Source organism: Notothenia coriiceps, unplaced genomic scaffold, assembly GCF_000735185.1.
Source record: "Notothenia coriiceps isolate Sejong01 unplaced genomic scaffold, NC01 NC01_scaffold00012411, whole genome shotgun sequence".
Taxonomy (NCBI): Eukaryota; Metazoa; Chordata; class Actinopteri; order Perciformes; family Nototheniidae; genus Notothenia; species Notothenia coriiceps.
The window spans coordinates 137138-157902 of record NW_011345112.1 but is presented as its reverse complement, the minus strand read 5'-3'; the positions used below and the strand labels follow the sequence as shown (position 1 = coordinate 157902).

Here is a 20765-nt window from a genome sequence, read left to right as displayed (position 1 = left end):
AGTTAACCTTCTTCTGAGATACATTTTAGTTGCATTTCTATAATTCTGTTGTAGTATTATTATTTTTCCAGTTATTTTCCTGCTCAACACCAGCAATCCAGGTAGTTCACCAAATTGTCATAGAGCAGACGCCGAAAATCCTAAAGAGAAGAAGAAGAATTGGCAGCAGAACTGCATTGTGGGGTTTGTGGTCCGTCTGGTGAAGGCGGACCTTAGCGTTGTGCGGTCGCCGACATTGGAGGAGTCGCTTTAGCTTAACATACGATCTCCTGTTATGGTCTGAGAACCAGGAAGCGGCAACTGCTGTAGGAAACACCGCTGAATAAAAGGCTGCAGGTGGATACCATAGGTGGATACCCGCTATTTCCCACCCATTAGCGTCAGAGGTGATGGGACGTCCTCGGCTGTAACACATCTATACCGTTAGCTGATGGTGATGAAGGCATGTTGTCGGGCATTAGTGTAACCAACGTTACACGTATCTCTGTCTTTCCGCTGTGTCGGCTTAAGAGTCATTTACCGGTCCATACCGTTAGCTAGCAAGTTAGCTCTCTTCTGAAGCTAACTACTTAAGACAATAGCCATGTTTTTATCTCATTTCGACCTATGGAGAACATATTGGGATTGTCTTTCCAGACCTCACACGGTCCTCATCTGCTCCATTACGGCCGCACTATACTATCTGTGGGGCCGCAAGTGTCAGGTCAGTCACTGGGGTAAAGGTTAGCGGTTATGACTGCACTAAATACACCTTTTCTTTTGGATTTTCCCTCATCCCTTTTCCTATTTCAATATATTGTTTATATTTATTTATTAAATGCTTTTTATACTTTATTTTAGTTTATTGCATATTCCTTTATTTTCTATATTTAACTTTCAGTTTACTCTGTTTTATTTATTTTGTTTCTTATATAATTATTACATGTTTGTATTATATTATTCTGTTTTAATTTTTCTTTGTTATTAATATTCTTATTTTTCTTATTTAATGTTATTTTATTTATCTAGTTTTTTCTCTTTTAAACGTTTTTGTTGATTAGGCAATACACAGTTGAGTGTCTATAAGGTGACATAACTTTCCACAAAAAGTCACCTTAAAGACCCCAGCCACATCCTAATGTGACTTCCTATGAATATAATGTTACATAATAGTACAGTAGTACATTAGCTAACTGTGTTTTTTTTAATTGATTGCACTTAAATGTAGATGTAAGTTATGTAATTTATGAAGCCCTATGTTTCGGTCTGCAACTAATGATTATTTACCATCACTCCAGATTATAACTAAATATAACCTATTTGGCATTATAACTAGCATATTCAAAAATGAATATATTATATAAAAAGCACTTTAAATTAATGGTAAGGAGATTTAACAACATCTGGAACTCTATATTGTAGTTATCATTTAATAGAACTGTCATTTGAAGCATTCATTACTGGTGAAAAACATGGTAATAAATGCGAAATTGAGAAACAACATTTAACATAGTAGTAACATATATAAAACACGTCTTTCAACATATCTATTAACCATTTAATAATGTTTGTTCAAATTTAATTATGCGAGTTATGGATTTAAAAAAGAAATAGTGTAAGTAGTTGAAAACTACATCATTACAAATCTTTTTGCCGGTTCTATACATTTTTGATTAATCTGATAATTAACTTTTACATGATCGAAAAAACTCTGAGCCCAAGGTGATCCCTTGGTACAATATTACTCCCCAAACCCAAATATATATTTAATTTAAAATGATGCAGAATTGAGGAAAACACCAAATATTTACTTTTCTTGAAGCTGCACATTTCTCTAATCCCCCCCCCCCTGTTTTGCATGCACTCTTGTTTGTCACAAGTACTAATTGAAATACACCTGTTTTCTACTCCTTCACTCATTTTCCTCTCAGACTCCTGCCTTGGTGTCTAGCAAGGCTTTCAGTGCTTTCCTCCACAAGCACTGTCCTGTGGTGTCCGAGCCTTTCATCCCCACTCCTTGGTGCTGGGGGGGCCGCATTCAAACCCTGGTCTGTGCCATCCTCAAGTCCAAACCAACTGTCTGCTATCGCAAGTAGGACCAACCACCTGCACGGGTCCCCTATTTTTAATATGTTACTTTTACCTGATCGACGTAGTCGTCTGGTTATCTTTCTTCCACATCTATATACAGTGTTTCTATGTGAAATAGTAATCCTCCCTTCCTCCCTCAGTGAGCTGATCCGTACAGTCGATGGTGGTCAGATTTCTCTGGACTGGGTGGACAATCGGGACAGTGCGGAGTACCCAGAATCCTCCATCCGCCCCACAGTACTGATCCTCCCGGGCCTGACAGGAAACAGCAAGGTGTCCTATGTGCGCCATGCTATTAACCAGGCCACCCGGCGCGGCTACAGGTCAGCTCCTCTACTGTCTCCTGCCCTATTGATTACACCTGTGAACCAAAATCTAAGTGAAATATAAACACCCTAAAGACATTTTCTTTCTTAGAGTTGTGGTCTTCAACAACAGAGGGCTGGGAGGGGAAGAGTTGTTGGTAAGTACCTGACTACTTAAAGAACACTCATTTAATCCTGCTGCTATTTCAAAAAAGACCCATATCAACAGATCCAATGAAAAACCAACAAAGTATTGAAGTGTACCCAAAGCAAAGCCTGAACAAGCTTTGACAGTACTTCTATGCCATAAACCTCCATTGTTGTCTAATAGTTTCTGTCTTTAAACTATACAATGAACCACCCTGTTGAACATGGGCACTAATGTTTATTTTTTTTGTCAAACATATGCTATCCTGCTGCTGTAAATTCTCAATCAAGCACAAATTGTGTGTACAAACACTCCCTAATAAAGGCAGTATTAACTTCTGTTTCATTAACAATGTACGATCTGCAATGTCCCAAAAAAAGTAGGAAAACTCATTTTTATTATTTTAGTTTTAAAATTTGAAATATATATCGTTAAATCAGTTCACACACAGTGGAACTTCCAAATGCTCCATCAAGACATGGAAGTTGGAAATGATTGAGAGGCCCGACTCACAGAATTCTTGTTGACAATTAGACAAATATAAAATAATGCCAGCTGTTTTCAAATCTAGCACTTGAACAAAGCATGTAACCCTCCTCCTCTTGCTCTCTTCAGACGCCTGTCACCTACTGTGCAGCCAATACATCGGATCTTGAGCGCGTGGTGCTTCATGTCAATGGACTCTACCCACATGCCCCTGTGCTTGGAGCTGGTGTGTCTTTGGGAGGGTGAGTTGGTGCATGCTGTAATAATTGTCCAAAACGTTATGGTCAAATTGATCCTACCTTTCTTTGTCTAAATGCTTTAATTGTATACTTCCCTTCTCTCACCCTGTACAGCATGTTATTATTGAACTACCTGGCCCGAAAGCGCACAGAGTCAGGGATGGTGGCGGGTTTCACCATCTCCGTCCCCTGGAATGCACTGAAGTCCGCCGCCTCGATGGAGGAACCACTAAACTGGCTGCTCTTCAATAAGTACCTCACCAACGGTCTGTGCCAGGCTGTCACCAGGTCAGATACGGTGCAGTTTCATCCATTCCTCGGTGTAGTTTAAATAACTCTGTGTTAAAACAAAAAAAAACCTGTTTCTCACAGGCACAGGAAGGTTCTGGAGAAAGTGGTGGACATTGACCATGTGTTGAAGGTAAGACCCGCTTCAAACACAGCGCCAGTTTCTCAATGCTGTTAATGTGTGATGGCAATTCCTCCTCATATTCATGTCTGTTCATCCTTCTCTTCTAGGCGCAGACTATCCGTGAGTTTGACGAACGCTTCACCTCTTTGCTGTTTGGTTATAAATCTTGTACGGACTATTACCACGATGCCAGCCCAGACCATAAACTCCCAAATACAGCGGTACCCATCATGTGTCTCAACGCTGCCGATGACCCCTTCTCTCCCCAAGGCGGTGAGTGTGAAACAGGAGAAGAGGGACTATGTGTTTTTTACTTTGATGCAACTTTTCACGTAAATACTTAAAAATCAAGATTGTATGATTCTTCAAGTTTCAATACTAAGCACTAATACAAGAATGTATAGATATGTGTACATGTAAAATGTCCATAGATTATGTTTACAAATTGACATGCAGTAAGTGTTATAAATCGTAGCTAATTAACAAGTCAGTTTTAAATATTACATGTGTAACATCATTATGGATGTATTCATCAACATGTGTAACTTAAGTTTTTATGAATTCCACCAGATGTTATATCTAAGCATTACACACAGTATCTACAAAAGTGTGTAGGTTGCATTTTTCAATTTATAAAGGGGGTGTTTTTCCTGCTACAAAAGTTGTGGAGTTGCACTTTAAGTTTTTCCCTGCCGTAGTTCATTTTTCAATCCTCCTGCTACAAATAATGCCAAGCATCTAATGTTTCAGAAAAGCTAACTAATCATCAGGGAATACAAAATCACTAATTTTGTATTTCCTGCTCACACAGCCTTCCCGTTGACCACTATCCAGAGCCTGCCTAATGTTGCCATGCTGCTAACGGCCCACGGCGGACACATTGCATTCCTGCAGGGTTTCTTTCCCCGCGGCGAGAGTTACATGGAGCGCCTGTTCGGTCAGTTTGTCCAAGCCGCCTTTGAACACCCTAAAGATATTAAGAAAGCCTGTGGCATCAAAGAGAAGCCGAGCAGCTGATCAACGTTCACCCCGTCTCTCTGTACGCTCTGAACCCGACTCAATCCCAGGACGCCTGCTGGCTGAGCACAATATGAAGCCACTAACATCCTGCAACTGCAATTCACAAAAAAATCATGGCTCAGCTTTGCATGCTGTTACCACGTAAATGTTGCGTCTCCTCCATGTTTGCACAGAAAATGACCAACGGTATTGTACAATCATGCTCAACTACCTCCTCGCCCTCTCAGGTTTTCTTTCAATTAGCATTCTAAGAAAGTAAAAAAAGTCCTGAGCTGGGTAATGCCTACTTTTATAATAACACCCAAACAACTATATATATTAGTTAAAAAATATATAAGAATGTAAGCTCTTAAAACATTTGTTTGCCGTCCCAACTTCACATGGCGCACTGTAGTTAGTGTCAAAAACGAATCGCACAATTAGACATTTAAAGCTTTGATTTTAGGAACTAGATGTTATTTAAATGAAATGAATCTGAAACTATGTAGTTGTTTTTCTGCAATTACTACTTTTGTTTTGCAAGACTTGTTATTTTTGAAGTGTGAAACATTCTTTAAATGTTTACTACCCCACACCTCCATGGACACTTTCCATACCATTTTTCATTGCAGTGCATACAAACAAACGTGCTAGTTAATTCAGCTAGCATCCTAGTTTTAAGAACTGTCTCAACCTGAAAACACAGCAGGAGTTTACATCTGCCATGATGGAAAGACTTTTTGATTTGAAAACGAAATGTGAAAGTGTAGAAGTGTTGTGTACGCTTCTGCAGTGTGCTTGGTTGCAATGTAAATGATGCAGTATACCAGAAGTGAATGAGCTGACACCGTGTAAATAGTAATTGAGATAAATGTACCGGTTATCAGAAATGTACTAGCGAGTGCTTTTGAAGTTGTGTGTGCTGTAATCTGCCTTTTTCTCACAAACGCACCTTGTTGTTCGGGCGATAGTTCACAGAATGTCTTATCATGTCGGACACTTTGAGTCCACACGATCTGATGTGAAGTTAGACTTACAGGAGGTAATTAGTTCGGAATTGAATCACTAATTTGAATATTTTGTACATGATGCGTGTGTGTAGAAACATGTATAGGGTTTTAATTTATTATCTGTGTGTACAGTAATACCAACATTATTTCATAATACCAATATTAAGGTATTATTTATTTATGATTCATGTTATTTTTACCCGTTCTTTAGATCAACATGTGACTAAAGATTATAGCAGAATTTGTTCCTATTGCTGTTATTTTGTGGTTATTTGCTCAATATGATGTTCTCCACATTCACTTGCCTTTTAATTGCTGTGCATTTTATTTTTAATGGACGAATGTGTTTTCTATGAGCTGTAACTACAAGCATTTTGTTTGCATATTGATAAAGATTGTTTCCTGAAGGAACTGTGGGCATTATGAACAATACATTTGTGTTTATTGAATTCAATTTGAATTAAACAATGTTAATAGTACATGTGTTGATCTCTTTTGGTGTTGTATCTTCTTGGTTTTAGGAGTGATGAAGATTAAATGAACTTATTCTCATTAGTGGTTGTGGTCAACAGCAACACACAACCCAACAATGGTCTGTTTTAAATAACACAATCACCATGTTGGTCCTATTGGAAAAATGTCAAACTCACTGCCTCTCAGAGGTCCCTCGGGTCCCACAGCTGAAACCAGAGGAGCTTTTATCTGGGATCAGTGGGGTCGTTAATGTTGTTGATTAACCAGACAGAGTATCAATAATTAACTCGGAACAATAAAGGCCCACGCCCTCTGTCACAATGCTAACCCTTCAGCCTCATTTAGATTCATTTAATGACGCTGCAGCCTGGAAAACATCCAGCGTCATTCCCCCTGTGGAAAATAAGGAGCCTGATGGAGTTCACACTTCTTACTCGGGCAGATGTAATCAGCGTTGTCCTGGTTGCACTCCGCTTTCATCGTTTCCCTCAAATCAAGCTATAGGAATGTGACTCTCAAAGGAAACGGCTCATATTGTAAAAAATGTGGCTTTTGTGGACATTTTTATCGATTTGCAAAAGTATCAAGAAGGTTAACCTAAGTTTTTCATTTGACTTCCCCTTTCACGTCATATTTTCCAATTGCTTTGACATTTTTTATTTGTGTGCCTCCATGCAGGTAGTTGTATTCTACGTCAGAAGAAAATAATATATCACTTCTCAATGTCACACAAATGGGTTTGCATTTATGTTGTAAAAGTAAGAAGAAACAAGACTGCAGATCAATTAACAATAAAGTCATGTAATAGAATCTGGTTTAAATGTGATTCTAGCAGCTGACTGTGATTTTTCCAACCCCATTATTGCTTTATATTTCCAGTCCATCCTCCTCCTCCTCCTGCCTGTATACCTCTACCTGCTGCGGTGGGAGGAGCCTCAGGTTACTGTTAATGATTCAACACCAGAGCTGCTGAGATCGACAGATAGAGAAAGTCTGAGAGTGAGAAAGAGAGACACGGGAATAAGTAACAATAGTGAGGAGCACACATGGCAATGTGGAAGTTTTGCTACAGGGTTTTGCAGACTGCATGTTTGAATCTTCTCAGGTGTGTGAATACTTCATTATAGCTGAAAGTGGAGCCTATCAGCAGTTCACTGTGATTACTTGGCTCCTATGGTCCATGCGGCCTTTATAGGCTGGACAGACTTTCATCTACTCTCCTGATCCACAAACTGCCTGCAGGTGAGTGGGACTCCTTCTAAATGTCACTGTGACTTTAAGAGTTGAATTTGTCAAGTGTCTTATTAAGTTGAAAAGGCTTGTACAGTACAACAGTGAAATACACCTTTATTTCATGGCTTCTCTCATAGATGCACTAAAGTTGTTTGCATCACAATTTCATTAAGTGGAAAGGTGATGATCTGTATGTCCCAGAGAGCACTTATATCCAGCCTTAAACACACCACCAGACTAGACACATGCTCTTTCCAGGTTTCTATTACTGAGCATCTTACGAGAATCCTGCTGTAGTTACACTTTGCCATGAATTAATAATGAGACAGAAGGAAGTGTACAGTGAGCTGTAGATATAATGGGTCCAGCGTAATGTTCCTGTGCAGATGACGAGCAGACAGAAATATAGCCTTTTAGTTTTTGGTGTCTCTTCTAACTTCCCATTGTCTCTAAGAATATTTAAGAAGGCAAATCACTGCTTTTATACTTAAATAATTACACAGCCAATTCAGAGGACCAGCAACAAGCAGCTTTAAGTCTCCCTGGACTGAATGAGTTAAACTAAGAGTGAGTGTTTTTCTTTTAGTTAATGTTGAGCAAAGGTTATCATCCTTCCTTTATAGCGGCAAGTTCCTAGAAAGCTTATGATGTTTGCCCACGGCTGTGTGTGTGTGTGTGTGTGTGTGTGTGTGTGTGTGTGTGTGTGTGTGTGTGTGTGTGTGTGTGTGTGTTTGTCAGGTTAATGAAACTCCCTTGAAGAAATTTGATTTACAAGTATGTAGCTACAGATGTTTATTTTGTTGCCATTGTGTTCCGTGTAAACACTTTAGGACCATCAACACAGGACTATTAACTTGTGGCCCTGCCGCTGCATTGTGTTGTTTACTGGACTAGATTTGCACATTGTTGTTGATAGTGAATCATTGTTGTCATGTAAAATATCCAATCCAATCTAGGTGAGTGCCGAATGTTCCTGAACCAGCTCCTTGTCACTATAAACTGTGTCCAAACTTGCATATAAAACAACTCAAAAAGTGGAACAGTAGCCAGGAGCTATTGCTCAGTGACTTTATGATTTGCTTTAACATCATGTCTAATCTCAGAACTGTCCAATGTTCAGGGTGAGGCAGCGGGGGAGGGGGGGGGTGGTCACGTGATGAGCACAGTGAAGCTTTACTGAAAGCAATGTTTGTGTGTTCAGGATATTAGTCCCGTAACCTCATGATTGTAATGTTTGGCCTGTCAATATAGACAGAAAATAGTTTCCATTGTTCCACTATATGGAAATAAAGGGGCACACTTATCAGGGCTTTTATATACAGATCTCATGCATGACAAAAAGAAAGTTAGATCTGGTGTATGGTTAGCTTATCTCAAGCAGCAGTGCTAACAAATCAGTGTGTATTCATTAGCATGCATGTATACAGTGGGGCAAAAAAGTATTTTGTCAGCCACCAATTGTGCAAGTTCTCCCACTTAAAAAGATGAGAGAGGCCTGTCATTTTCATCCTTGGTATACCTCAACTATGAGAGACAGAATGAGAAAAATCACAAAAAATGAGGAAAAATCACATTGTCTGATTTTTAAATAATGTATTTGCAAATTATGGTGGAAAATAAGTATTTGGTTAATGACAAAAGTTAATCTCAATACTTTGTTATATACCCTTTGTTGGCAATGACAGAGGTCAAACGTTTTCTGTAAGTCTTCACAAGGTTTTCACACACTGTTNAATTATATATTTTTTCCTATAACTAGAGGCAAAAGTACTGAAACAAATTATTTCCCTGATTTCAGCATTATTTAACCCTTTAACTGCCGGACCAAGAAAAAAGCTATGGAAAAATTATTTGTTCGCATTTTCTTATCAAATGGGCCACAAATAAGCACAAACACATTTTTTTTTTTGACTGACCACACAGTTTTGTTTTTATGAGCCTCTACCAAATGGTCGAGCTGGCCTGCTATGGTAAAAGTAATCATCATATACAGTACAGTATTTGTATGCATCAAACTCAAATAAAACACAAACTCAAATACATTTGTTTCTTTTATGGAAAATGAGCAATATATACAACCAGATATATTCATAAAAGATAATAAATTATAATTGAAAAAAAAAAAATGGAAAAAAGTAATGTAAAGTGTTTTTCATGATAAAAAAAATACTTGCTCATCTTACTGTATATGCTGAATTGGCCTAACAGGAAACCACTGGCCTAACAACACATGTCCATATCCTGTGTTGGCCTAACTTGCTCATCTGTGTGCAATTTTGGGCTGAATGCCATTCATGAAAGGTGCTATATAAATTATTATCACTCTTTCACTCTGAGACTCATAAGGCAGTACTAGATTTAGTAATATTACCATGAATCTAGCCATTTATTTACCATATTTTATTGGAAAACATCTCTGAAACTCTGAAAAAGTCATATTGCTAGCTTACCATAAAAGGCCCATTCGACCGATTGGTTGAGCATTTTGTCAAAAAAATAAGTACACCCTTGTTAAAACCTTTTTTGTGCATCAAGTTATCTAATTATGTTCAGTCAGTGCCCTGACACTAAAATATGTCAAAAAGGATATGTTTACCTTCCAAAAGTTGACCAAAAAGAGTGATTTCTTCAGCAGGGATTTTTAGCATTGCCAACTTTCTCAGTTTAAGCTAGCTGAAGGGCATTCTATTTGAACCACAGTGACATCTAGAGGTTGTTTTGCGCATAACATGTCAACCAAAGGGTAGAGCTGGCTGAATCAGATGGAGTTCAACTTTTTCAACAAGATATCAAGACACGAAATGTGCTCTACCAAATGGTGGTGCTGGCAGTTAAAGGGTTGACTTACCTGGATGTATTAACATTAAACACCAATGGGATTTATAGATTAATACATAAAAATGTGTTCTGGGACCCCTAAATACTTGTGTTTATGTTGTCCTATTTATGGAGAGATGATTTGTGATATCTGTTTACCTGAAAAAATGCATAATACAAACATATGTATTGTTTGTATTCAGCAAGGTAGATAACAAATGTTTTTCTTATTGCCCAAAATCCAATCAAAAAACAACAATGGATTGTCTCTAGCATTGTCTCTGTAGCATGTCTTATACTTGTGTGCCCACATATGAATGAAATGTTTCTACATTATATTTAGCTGAATTTGTTTTCACCCACACCTGCTTGAGCCCGAATAAGTCTTTCCTACAATGTAATAAACAGTGCAGGGGAGACATATGAGAGAAGGAATAACACATGGGTGTTTAATGGGATTTGTTAACAGCGGGAAATCTATGGAATGACACAGGGTTCATCCTTTAATCCTATTTCCTTTTTCCCTCATGTCACATTGCAGGTATAACAAGGTTGTCTGCTAACCAGTGGCGATTCTAGACCAATTTTACTGGTGGGGGCCAGGCTGGGTTGTTTTAATTGTTTTATCAGGGTCTCTGCATCCCAAGCTGAAGTTTTCTCTTCTAGAATGTCCCATTACAGCAACAATATCCTGCGGTTCCTGGGATGTTTAGTCTCTCAAGTAAAGAGAACAGCCTCTGGTGGGAGATGACACGTGTTGTTTTTTTCCTGGATGCCTCAGACAGCCCGTGGCGGTGTACCGCTGTAAGGGGTCCGACTAAAATGCTGAGTTACATTAGTTCCGCCTATCGCGCCAGCACTATAGCCAATAAATCTGAATATTATACACTTTTCTTTTGGAGGGGGGCCACAGGGGGCTCCCAGGTCAGTGTTGCGGGGACCCCCCTGTGCCCCCCCCCCTAGAACCGCCCCTGTTGCTAACACATTTTTAATCCTACATACAGCACAGCAGGAAACCAGGGTTTGCTTCTGTACAGAAATCACTTTGTACTATACAGTTCATCCCCTGAGCCTCTGCTGTCATCGCTGTCAATGGATCAAAACATTCGCCACATCAAGGTGCTTTCTTTTTTTCTGCAGGAGGGAAACATCTGGTAGTGTATTCAGTGTATTCTTCCCCTTTGGAAAATATTATTGTTTCTATGTGAGGTTTTTTTCTGATGTGGGAAAATAGTGTCAGTAGTTTAATTCACAGGCATTGGCAGGAAGGGAAAAGTAGACCTCTTCCTCCTGTCTTCAAATCTGCTGCCATGACAGACAGCTGTACCTCTCCGGGGCCTAACAATCAGCTGCAACAAATGAGAATATAAACATAGCAGTGTGCCCAGATAATTACTCTCTCTGATAACATCTTTATCAGCATTATGTTTTCCCTTATGTTCACTCCTTAATTGCTTACTGTATGCCATGTGGGAGTCGGCTACAACAGCAAAAACAAATGTGTACCGTTTTACACTTGGGATTTCATTACAGCACAATGGTGGAAAGTAGAGAAAAAACAAAGGCAGCTCAAGCAGATAAGGGCACTTTTATTTACTAAACTTGAGTCAAGTAGAAAGTTTCATTAGGATGTTCAATTATCTTTTTAAAATACAATCAAGGTGCTTGAGAAATAATCTGCACATAAAAAGGCAAGAGATTATTCAAAAGTAAGGAAATGCTCCTTAAGAAAGTGACAGTTCACATTAAAAAACAACAATATAAGCATTTACCAGCTTTGCAATTTAAGCATGTTTTATCTCTAAAACTAACATATCCAAAATATTAAAGTATGGATTTCATTGTCAGGCTTGGTAAGAGCTGGCCTTCAGTACAATATGACTCAAGCCTTTTTTCTCAGTTAGTCAGCACATGGATGGGTGTGTTATTCTCATCAGTGATGTGTGTTATACGATGATGTTGGTAACACTTCCTCAAAGGGCATCAAATCTCCCTGCACTGAATGTAGAAACACAATGTCCTAACATCTTGTCCTGACACCTCTTATTTTTGGCACTTTGCCACCTAGACGGTTGTCTCTCTACGGCAACAGAGAAGCTTTAAAACAACTATTTTGGGAAAGGTGATTCTCTGGAGTTCCACTTCAACTGAAAATCAAATGATTATGAAATGAAGTCTGTATTTCAATTCCAAACGTGGTTCCCCTTAAACTGAGGTTATTCTGATTTGGCTCCACATTTGGGTGACAGAGGAAACTCAGAATTCACGGTCCCATCCAGAAAATTCCTCTTCAGCCTTCGTCTGATCAAGAGGGAAACGATCGAAGTTGATATAGCAGGGTCCCTGAAAGAGGAACAATGAATAGTTGATTTATTTAATATGCAGTACCGTCAAACCTTGCGTTATTTTAAAACAGTCTGTTGCTCCCAGCCTGTTTCTTACTAGAATGTTAAAGTCTAAAGCCCTGAACACCTGTTCGGCTTCTTACAATGAATAATTTAGTCCTACTGGAACACACTTTTCTGCCAAAGTCTGATCATTTTGGATTGTTTGACATGACATCATTCTTTTAAGAGTATTGTTTCTGGTAAGGGCATTAGCAGGGATTGGAAGTTTTAAATAATATCCATATGTGTTTGCTTGGTTTTGCAAAATCTTGTTGAACCACATTTTAAGGCTTTAAAAGTCTTAATAATACTTCTTATTTTTAGAATTGAACCTGCTTTGTTCTTTGGTTCTGTTTTTTCTTAAGTCAAACAAAGGTAGTATGTTCACATAAAAGCAACAAAAAATCTCAGATAGTGGTTAGTCTTGCCTTGCGTATGAGCCGGACTGTGGGGGCGTCGAGCTGACCGACACGCAGTTTGTGCCAGTTCATACTGCCAAACCACCTGAGGGAAAGATGAGGGGGATAAACAGGTCGGACACACCATCAAAAAATATGGCTCTAATGACAATACGGCAAAACACAGCTATCAAGTTTTGCAGATGTTTGCAGTTTGTTTGAGAATTTTTTATAATTTTTCTGTTCAGGTTTGGCAATCCTTGGAGAGTGAGAAATAACTGAAATTGCAAATGTTAGTCAGCAGTTGAGGAACTTTAAAAACAACAAGATAAGACAAAAAACTATTCTTTTAATGAAATAATTTCCTGTATCTTTTTACCCAATAGCATGTTGCCATGGTTACCTGTGATTCCGGACATCTTTGATTCCATTCTTGGTGTTTCCTAACCTCTGACCCGGCCGAGGTCTGCAAACAAAAACATGAGACATCATTCAGACAGACCACTTTACAAACTAGTTTTAATCATAAATAACCACTACAAAATATATATTATTTTGCAGATACAGTATAATCTAATATTCATGCTCTTCACTGGGTGTTATTGTATAAATGCTAATATTACAACATTAACATATGAAATAATCCATATATCAACATTATTCATTTGGTTGATTTTCTACAAAATACCAGAGCGACATCAGTATGTGAAATCATTTAATCAACATTCTCACCTGCACATTTTGCTGATGATGGACTTGGCTGCCTCACTCATGTAAGGTGGATACTTGGGCACCCCGTCCAAAATCTTAGCGTAAATCTTCTGAGGCTCTGAACTTGAAAAGGGAGGGCTGAAAAGTTGAAAAGAGAGTTTAATGTTTGAACGATCTGTCATAAAAACCCACCAGAAAGTCAGCTGCTGTTACAAGTGCTGAAGAGAACCTGCAGACACTGAATTGTGAAAATGTATGCCATATTTCCCTGCTGCCATCTACTGGTTAATATCTGTGTGACTCTCTGGTGACATTTCTTTGCTTAAAAATGAATCATCATCCTCATCAGTTCAAATAATTGCACGTGTATTAGTATTACCTTCCCACCAATAGCTCATAGATCAGGACGCCAAGGGACCAAAAGTCAACTGCAAAGTCATGTCCCTGGTTCTTGATGATCTCTGGGGCCATGTACTCAGGAGTGCCCACAAATGAGTAGGTTTTCTCACCGCGTACCAACTCCTTAGCAAAACCAAAGTCAACCTGAAGAGAGACACACACACACACACACATTATCATTTTCCTACTAGCGGCTAGGTGCGTCATCCTACACGAGAAAACAAAGGGATGTTTGTAGAAATGGCACATGACATCTTATATGCTTTCCATGATCAAATATACATTTGAAAAGCAAGAGAGACATTAATATAGGAATAACAGCGTTAAAGCAACCAGTGCCTTAAAGGGTACAGAAATGGACAAATACACAGATGAGTACTCACCAGTTTGACGTAGCCCTTAACGTCCAGCATCAGGTTCTCAGGTTTCAGGTCTCTGTACATGATGTTCTTCTTATGCAGGTAGGCGTAGGCCTCCACCACACAGGAGGTGCAGAACACGGCAATGGGTTCATCAAAACGCCCTCTAAAAATCACAGAAACACAAAAGGTTCAACGAGTTCTCCAAAAACGTCCTCCTCTGCTCGTTTGCTTTCAAATAAATGTATTATATTCCATGACTTTCTAGCGCTGATATTCGTATGTATTTGGGTATCAACAGCTCTAAATAACTGAAGTTTCATTTCATTGTTGGAACTATTGGTTGCTATGGGAAACGGCATCAGCTATATTTCTGTAATTCAGATACTGGCAGCTACTGGAGAAACTTCAGTGTTGATCTCAAGATGTAAAAATAGCAATGAATGCCATTTCCTCACAGATGTTGCAGAGATGCTCAAATAACACTGAGGAATTATTCAACATCTATCTAAGGAAATTAGTTGTGTGTTTTCTCACACTTCTTTGAGTTTGGTCCAGATTTCTCCTCCAACACAGAACTCCATGACCATGTAGATGTATCGCGAGTCTTTGAAAGATGCATGAAGCCTGCAGAGAGAGAATAGGAAAGCGAGATTAAAGAACACGTTGAAATTCTCTGTAAATCAAACCAAATGTGTGTCTGTGACTGCCGTTACCCGACGATGAAGTCACACTGCGTGGCTTTAAGGATCTTCTTCTCAAACAACATGTGCTCCTCCTGTCTCTTGGCCACAATGTGCTTCTTGCTGACTCGCTTCATGGCATAATATTTCCCATGATTCAATGTGGTCACCTAATAATGACAACAAAACAATGATCACCTCTGAACATGTAATGCTAACTCTCCAGGGTATATATCTTTATACAATAGACATTCCAATAGTAACACAATTATGGGTTTGTGTGATAGACTGGTGTTTGGTTGGCAGTTTGAAGGAATAGATTATATCGCTTCCTTAAATGTCCTGCATACTCTGACTTTAAACATGATAAGGGAAGAGAGGGCCAATAATATCGTTTTTTCTTCTTTTTGGGAGGGAATATTGTATCTTTTTGAAGCAGGAGAGGGTGTTTTGCTCATCCTTAATTGTTTCTCAAATGTTATTCTTCTTATATGGAACTTTTATGTAAAAAGTGTTTTTCTGAAAGTTGCTTCTGACCAACATCTTTATGGCAGATTATCGTTAATAACGCCATTTAATCAAGCTGATAACATGAGAAGTATGTGATTCAGCCCTTTTCCCATCTTGATACTTTTCTCTTAATTTTCTAGTTCTAGTTACTGTAGTGTATTAACCCAGAAAGGAACTATATAAAAATACTTTCTTCTCACTGAAATGACAATAATCCCAACACGGATTTGTATTAGACGAGTAATGTATTGTACATTCAAGAAAAAAGTTGAAATAGTGCTTTATAATGACAAACAAACAAAAATACACTAACCAGCTCAACACGGCCGAACCCTCCGACTCCAAGCGTGACAGGATCTCCTTGATAGCGTCCCTCCTGGTACTGCACAGGGACCAAGTCCTTAAACCTCAACGTGGAGCTGGGACTGACCAGGATAGACAAAGAATATGATTTCAACTCAAAGAACTTATTTGATTTCAATGATTGTGTTATATCTCTTCATCCCACTGCATCCACCAAATCTCATCATCCTTCACTTCTACTCACCTCGTCTTCTCTGGAGCTTGTGCCTCCTGCAGGACTTTGGAGCTTGGATTAAAAAGAAAACAATACAAATTAATATGTTGGTATTTACCCATTTACATATCACATTATTCTGAATGATGATGGGAAAAGGAGTCAAACGAAAATCTTGTACATACTCGTCAAACAGCTCCAGGTGTTCGATGGGAATCGTCTCTTCAAATACCCTGAAGAAACAGCATTGTTACATAGACAGACAGCATCAGACAGAAAAGTCAACTACAGAAAGCAAACACACTCCAAGGAACTCTTTCATTCATCTTTCTCTCAGAGAGAATGACTGCACAATATAGACTCACTCCTTGTCGATGGAGAAGCAGGTAACAGGGCCGTCCGCACTGCAGGTGGCTGTTCTCAAGACTTCCCTGCAAGAGGAGAAACATTTCTCATGTGAACGTACGAAAAAAATGCATTTTCATTACTGTGTTTGTCAATGCCTCAGTGTGAATTTTGATATAACTTTGAATTTGCACCTGAAATTGATGACATGACTTATATGTTTAAGGATGTGTGTGCTGCAGGACTGTCATCATAAATGAATAGACTATGGCAGATAATGTGTTCATTATTCAAGATTCAAGGCTTTATTGTCATGTGCACATTAGCTAGAGTGTAGATATGGCAATGAAACAGTGCAACATGAACATATATAGGACATAGAACAAATAAAACAGATAAAATAGTGCAAGAGAATGTTTTGAGATGTGCAAGTAAATACAAATAAAATAGAAATAGTGCAAGAAGAGTCTTTATACAAGTAAATGGAATATTAGTTAGACAAATAATTTGCAAGATGCAAACAGATGAATGTTTATGGATGTTCTTTAAAGAGTTCAAGTGTTTAATAGTCTTATTGCCTGTGGAACGCACATGGCAATTTCAAAAGAATCAAAGAGATGGTGCATATTTATCACTTTAATGTTCTTTATGCTGCACAAATCTGCATCTGAACAACCTCCCAATTAACTAACACAGCAGCTCTCACACCCATAATGTGTGTGCAGAGAACTTTGCTGAGATTTTACTCACTGATTCTCACGTTCACAAGACAGACGCCAGGTTGTACAACAACACTGTCAGAAATGCCAGCAGCTAAAACAAGGAGCACACACCGAGCAGTGGGTGTTGCGTAAGGCTTCAACGAATGCCCTGAGGCATGGGTTGTGTTGCCATGGTTACCGTATCAGGGCCTGTTCCCCGAAGTGCTCCCCTTTTCCCATCCGGCGAATCTGCTTCTGATGCCCGTTCACGTTCTTAGTCACCAGGACCTGAAGGGGAAACACACAAGGGGGGGAGGGGGAGATAATCAGACGGATGGCTACCAAATACAAACCGGCTGAAACATTTATATATGAATGTACATGCACACAACATGACAACACATACCTCTCCTTTGAGGATGATGTAGAAGGTGTTGGCTTCTGCTCCTTCTCGAACTATAACATCTTTGTCCTGGTACTTCACCTGAAGAACAGAAGAAAACACATTCAGACAATAAGGATTAATTCCGTTTACTAACACATATTTCTTATCACACAAACAATAAAATATGTGATTTACAGGACAACAAAACCACAAGTATTACACAAAGTGCCTTGAAAATGCTTCATCTCAGAATTTAAAATAGCATCCTCCAAATCACCATACATTTTTGACTTTATCTGTAAAAACAGATGATTCAAGAAATATATATATTAATTAACTCACCAAAGCACGATTTCTACTCTGAGTATTACAAGTGATGGTTACTTATGTGAAAACAAAGTTCCCAATGGGACTTGTTAGTACACACCTCCTCCATAGAGTCAATGATTTTGGACAACTGGACATCATTCAGGTCTTTCAGAGTATGAGACCTGTAACAGAAAACAGGAAACAGCAGCAGAGTTAAAAAATAGTTGTAAATGGTAAATCAAGCCATGAAAAAGCACTGTTATGGCAGCGTGGGATTACAGGAAATCCCCAAATTGAACAGGATGTAGTGGCATCTAGTGGTGATGCTGCATATTGCAACCAACTAAATACTCCTCCTCACACCCACCCCATTCCAAGTGTATGGAGAACCTTTGGGGGTGGCAGCTAAGATAAAGATGGCTTTATCTAGAATGTGTTTCTTTTGTTGGTTCTTACTGTAGAAACATGGCAGTGCAACATGGCTGACTGTGGATGACAACCTACTCCCTATGTAGGTATGAAGTGCCCATTCTTACCTTATACAAACACCACAATTCTTAGTTTGAAGTGATAATGCATTAACGCAAACATGTAATGCATATTAAATTCAATTTCTGCCAATATAGTTCCCCCCGAATCGTACACACTGGTTCTTTAAAGGTGTACTTGTTCCAGCGTTTATAAACTCACGTCTTCAGGAAGCCCATGAGCTGCTCTCGTTTCTTCTTGGACTTGTTGGTGATGATCGTCCTGTAGGTTTGTCGCTCCATGCTCCACAGACGCACTGCTGTCTTTGCTGCAACAAGTGAAAGTGATGAAAAGATGACTCTATGAGGAAGGGGCCATTATGGTATCAAATAAATATAAAAACTCCCATTGCCATTATCATGTACTCTCAAGAGGCATCATTACAGGGGCTGACCTTTGACTGTTGCTGTTCGTTTGCAATTATACAAGATGGCCAGCTCCCCAAACACATCACCAGTGGTGAGGCTGCGGAGGTTACGGCCTGCCTGGGTGACAACAAGCTCACCAGCTAGAGGCGGAAAGAAAAGATAGTGGCATTATAGAGAATTGCATTGTATTTATAACATTTCATATTACATTTAGTTCATTTGTAATATAGGGTTATCATTCCAAAACCTTGAATCAAATCAAATGTATTATAGCTCCAAATCACAAGAAATGCCTCAAAGGGCTGTACAAATCAAACAAAAGCAAAGACAAAAACAAAATACCAACGTCATAGCAACACAATTTGAAACACTGTGTAGTCCCCACCTGCGACTATGTACATGCTGTCTCCTTCAGTTCCCTCTTTAATGACATCCTCCCCTGGTTTGAAGCTGGACACAGCCAAAAGATCCACCATCATGGCTGTTTGCTCATCGTCGAGGCGGCTCAGGAAGTCATTTTTCTGGATGGCTTTGACAATGAGATTGGTCTCGCTGATATTGGGAAGTGAGAGAAAATCTTTAGATAAGGAAATTGTTAAGATGTTGGAGGTGTGCAGAAGAGCTAATCAGATGTGTAATCTAACAGGATATTCTGCGCTCCAAAAGACTCATTACCAACCTGGCGTTTTTCTTGACCCTCATGTGTTTGATCTCAAGGGTCTCTGGGATTGGTTCGGAGGCGATGACAGCCGCACGGCTCTTCCTGACCTCCGGATCGATGTCATGACCGCTCTGAGAGGGAAAGTCTATATGGACAAACAGAGTAAAAGTAAAGGGAGGGGTATACTGTAAATCACTGCAGCTGAATGTTGAATCAAAGGTCAACTGTGTGTGTGTGTGCGTGCGTGAGTGCGTGCGTGCGTGCGTGCGTGTTTGAGTGTGTGTCCTTGGTGCCCATGTCGGCGTCTTACCCAGATCATGATATTGACTGTCGAGCTCTTGCAAAAGTTTTTCTTTTTCCTGTAGTCGTTGCTCTATAATGAAAAAAACAGAAACAATGAATGCACAAAGAATCCCAAGAAACAGAATGCCATTGTGGATTTATGTTCATTATCTTAACATACCATTTTTAGCGTAACAATTTCAAAAAATCGTAGACCAAGATATTTCATAAACTGGTCATTTTTGCGTTGAAAAATACATTTGACAGTCTTCTCTGGTGCCAAATTTATACCAAAACAATAGAAATATAGAACATTATATGAGTGGAGATGTGTATGGCGTGTAAAGTGTCTTTAAAGTTGGTATTGTTTCAATTTCTTAAAAACATGCATAAAGGGTAACTGTGCCCTGTCAAACACACCTTCATCCTGCTTACTAGTGGTGACTTTATGCTCATTACGATGCACTATGGTTTACATTACTATATCAAAGCTGAATTTGCCAGTGTTGATGTGGTCTGATGTAAAGTTACTTTTCAATGTGATATATTTATGATTTACTCACCCAGGTCTTTGTTTTGCCTCTGCAGCTCCTGGTTGATCATACATTGTTTCTCTAGCTGCTGTTTCAGCTCCTCTAGTTGCTTCTCCATGACTACAGGGGGAAAAACCCAAAGAAATAGAGATATATGAGAGGATTCAATAGAGTGAAGATTAAATGCGGCACAATCAATGGTGGGCTGGTACATTTAAATAATGCATCTGAGCACAGATATAAACTACAGTAGCAGACATGCTCGTATGTGCGGAGACTCACACACGCAGCTCCAGATATCATATTTCCACTGTATGTAACTATACTGATGCCTTTTTTCACACGGCACTGAACTCCTCTCCACCTCCTGCACACAGCAAGAGCCCCGCTGAATAATGCACGCTAATGATGGACAGTCAACAGGGTGCTTTCACACCCTGCCAGCTTCTGCTACGGGTATGTGACTGTTCCAGTTAGGCAGCACAGAATAGTCACA

At 39.2% G+C, this 20765-nt stretch overlaps 2 protein-coding genes across 4 annotated transcripts; one reads left to right on the top strand and one right to left on the bottom strand.

Moving 5' to 3' along the window:
• The first annotated feature begins 212 nt into the window (after nt 1–212).
• LOC104947340 (abhydrolase domain-containing protein 3-like) lies at nt 213–6146 on the top strand. 3 transcript variants are annotated; one of them, XM_010773329.1, is made up of 9 exons: nt 213–433; nt 1911–2071; nt 2211–2393; nt 2488–2533; nt 3139–3251; nt 3363–3536; nt 3621–3669; nt 3768–3933; nt 4472–6146. In XM_010773329.1, exons 1-9 carry the CDS (start codon nt 431–433, stop codon nt 4675–4677), a joined length of 1101 nt encoding a protein of 366 aa, XP_010771631.1. In that variant the 5' UTR covers nt 213–430; the 3' UTR covers nt 4678–6146. The 3 variants fall into 3 exon arrangements, with proteins under 3 accessions (XP_010771631.1, XP_010771630.1, XP_010771629.1); XM_010773328.1 differs by having other exon boundaries at nt 213–442; XM_010773327.1 differs by having other exon boundaries at nt 213–703.
• A 5634-nt stretch (nt 6147–11780) lies between these two features.
• prkg3 (protein kinase cGMP-dependent 3) lies at nt 11781–20393 on the bottom strand. Its single transcript, XM_010773326.1, has 21 exons — nt 20300–20393; nt 19765–19827; nt 19473–19599; nt 19179–19345; nt 18820–18933; nt 18588–18693; nt 18016–18079; nt 17610–17687; nt 17403–17491; nt 16523–16588; nt 16343–16390; nt 16188–16229; nt 15954–16065; nt 15164–15300; nt 14985–15074; nt 14472–14613; nt 14069–14232; nt 13711–13827; nt 13382–13444; nt 13009–13084; nt 11781–12536 (listed from the first exon to the last, which is right to left on the bottom strand). Exons 1-21 carry the CDS (start codon nt 20385–20387, stop codon nt 12450–12452), a joined length of 2040 nt encoding a protein of 679 aa, XP_010771628.1. The 5' UTR covers nt 20388–20393; the 3' UTR covers nt 11781–12449.
• Nucleotides 20394–20765: the final 372 nt, after the last annotated feature.

Coding starts and splice junctions, on each gene's coding strand:
- LOC104947340 (XM_010773327.1), top strand. CDS start 584: ATGTTTTTATCTCATTTCGACCTATGGAGAACATATTGGGATTGTCTT. Junction 3,537..3,620: donor CTGTGCCAGGCTGTCACCAG/GTCAGATACGGT, acceptor TGTTTCTCACAG/GCACAGGAAGGTTCTGGAGA. Junction 3,934..4,471: donor CCCCTTCTCTCCCCAAGGCG/GTGAGTGTGAAA, acceptor CTGCTCACACAG/CCTTCCCGTTGACCACTATC.
- prkg3 (XM_010773326.1), bottom strand. CDS start 20,387: ATGGAGAAGCAACTAGAGGAGCTGAAACAGCAGCTAGAGAAACAATGT. Junction 13,085..13,381: donor AAAGATGTCCGGAATCACAG/GTAACCATGGCA, acceptor TCTTTCCCTCAG/GTGGTTTGGCAGTATGAACT. Junction 12,537..13,008: donor CAGTCCGGCTCATACGCAAG/GCAAGACTAACC, acceptor TTCCTCTTTCAG/GGACCCTGCTATATCAACTT.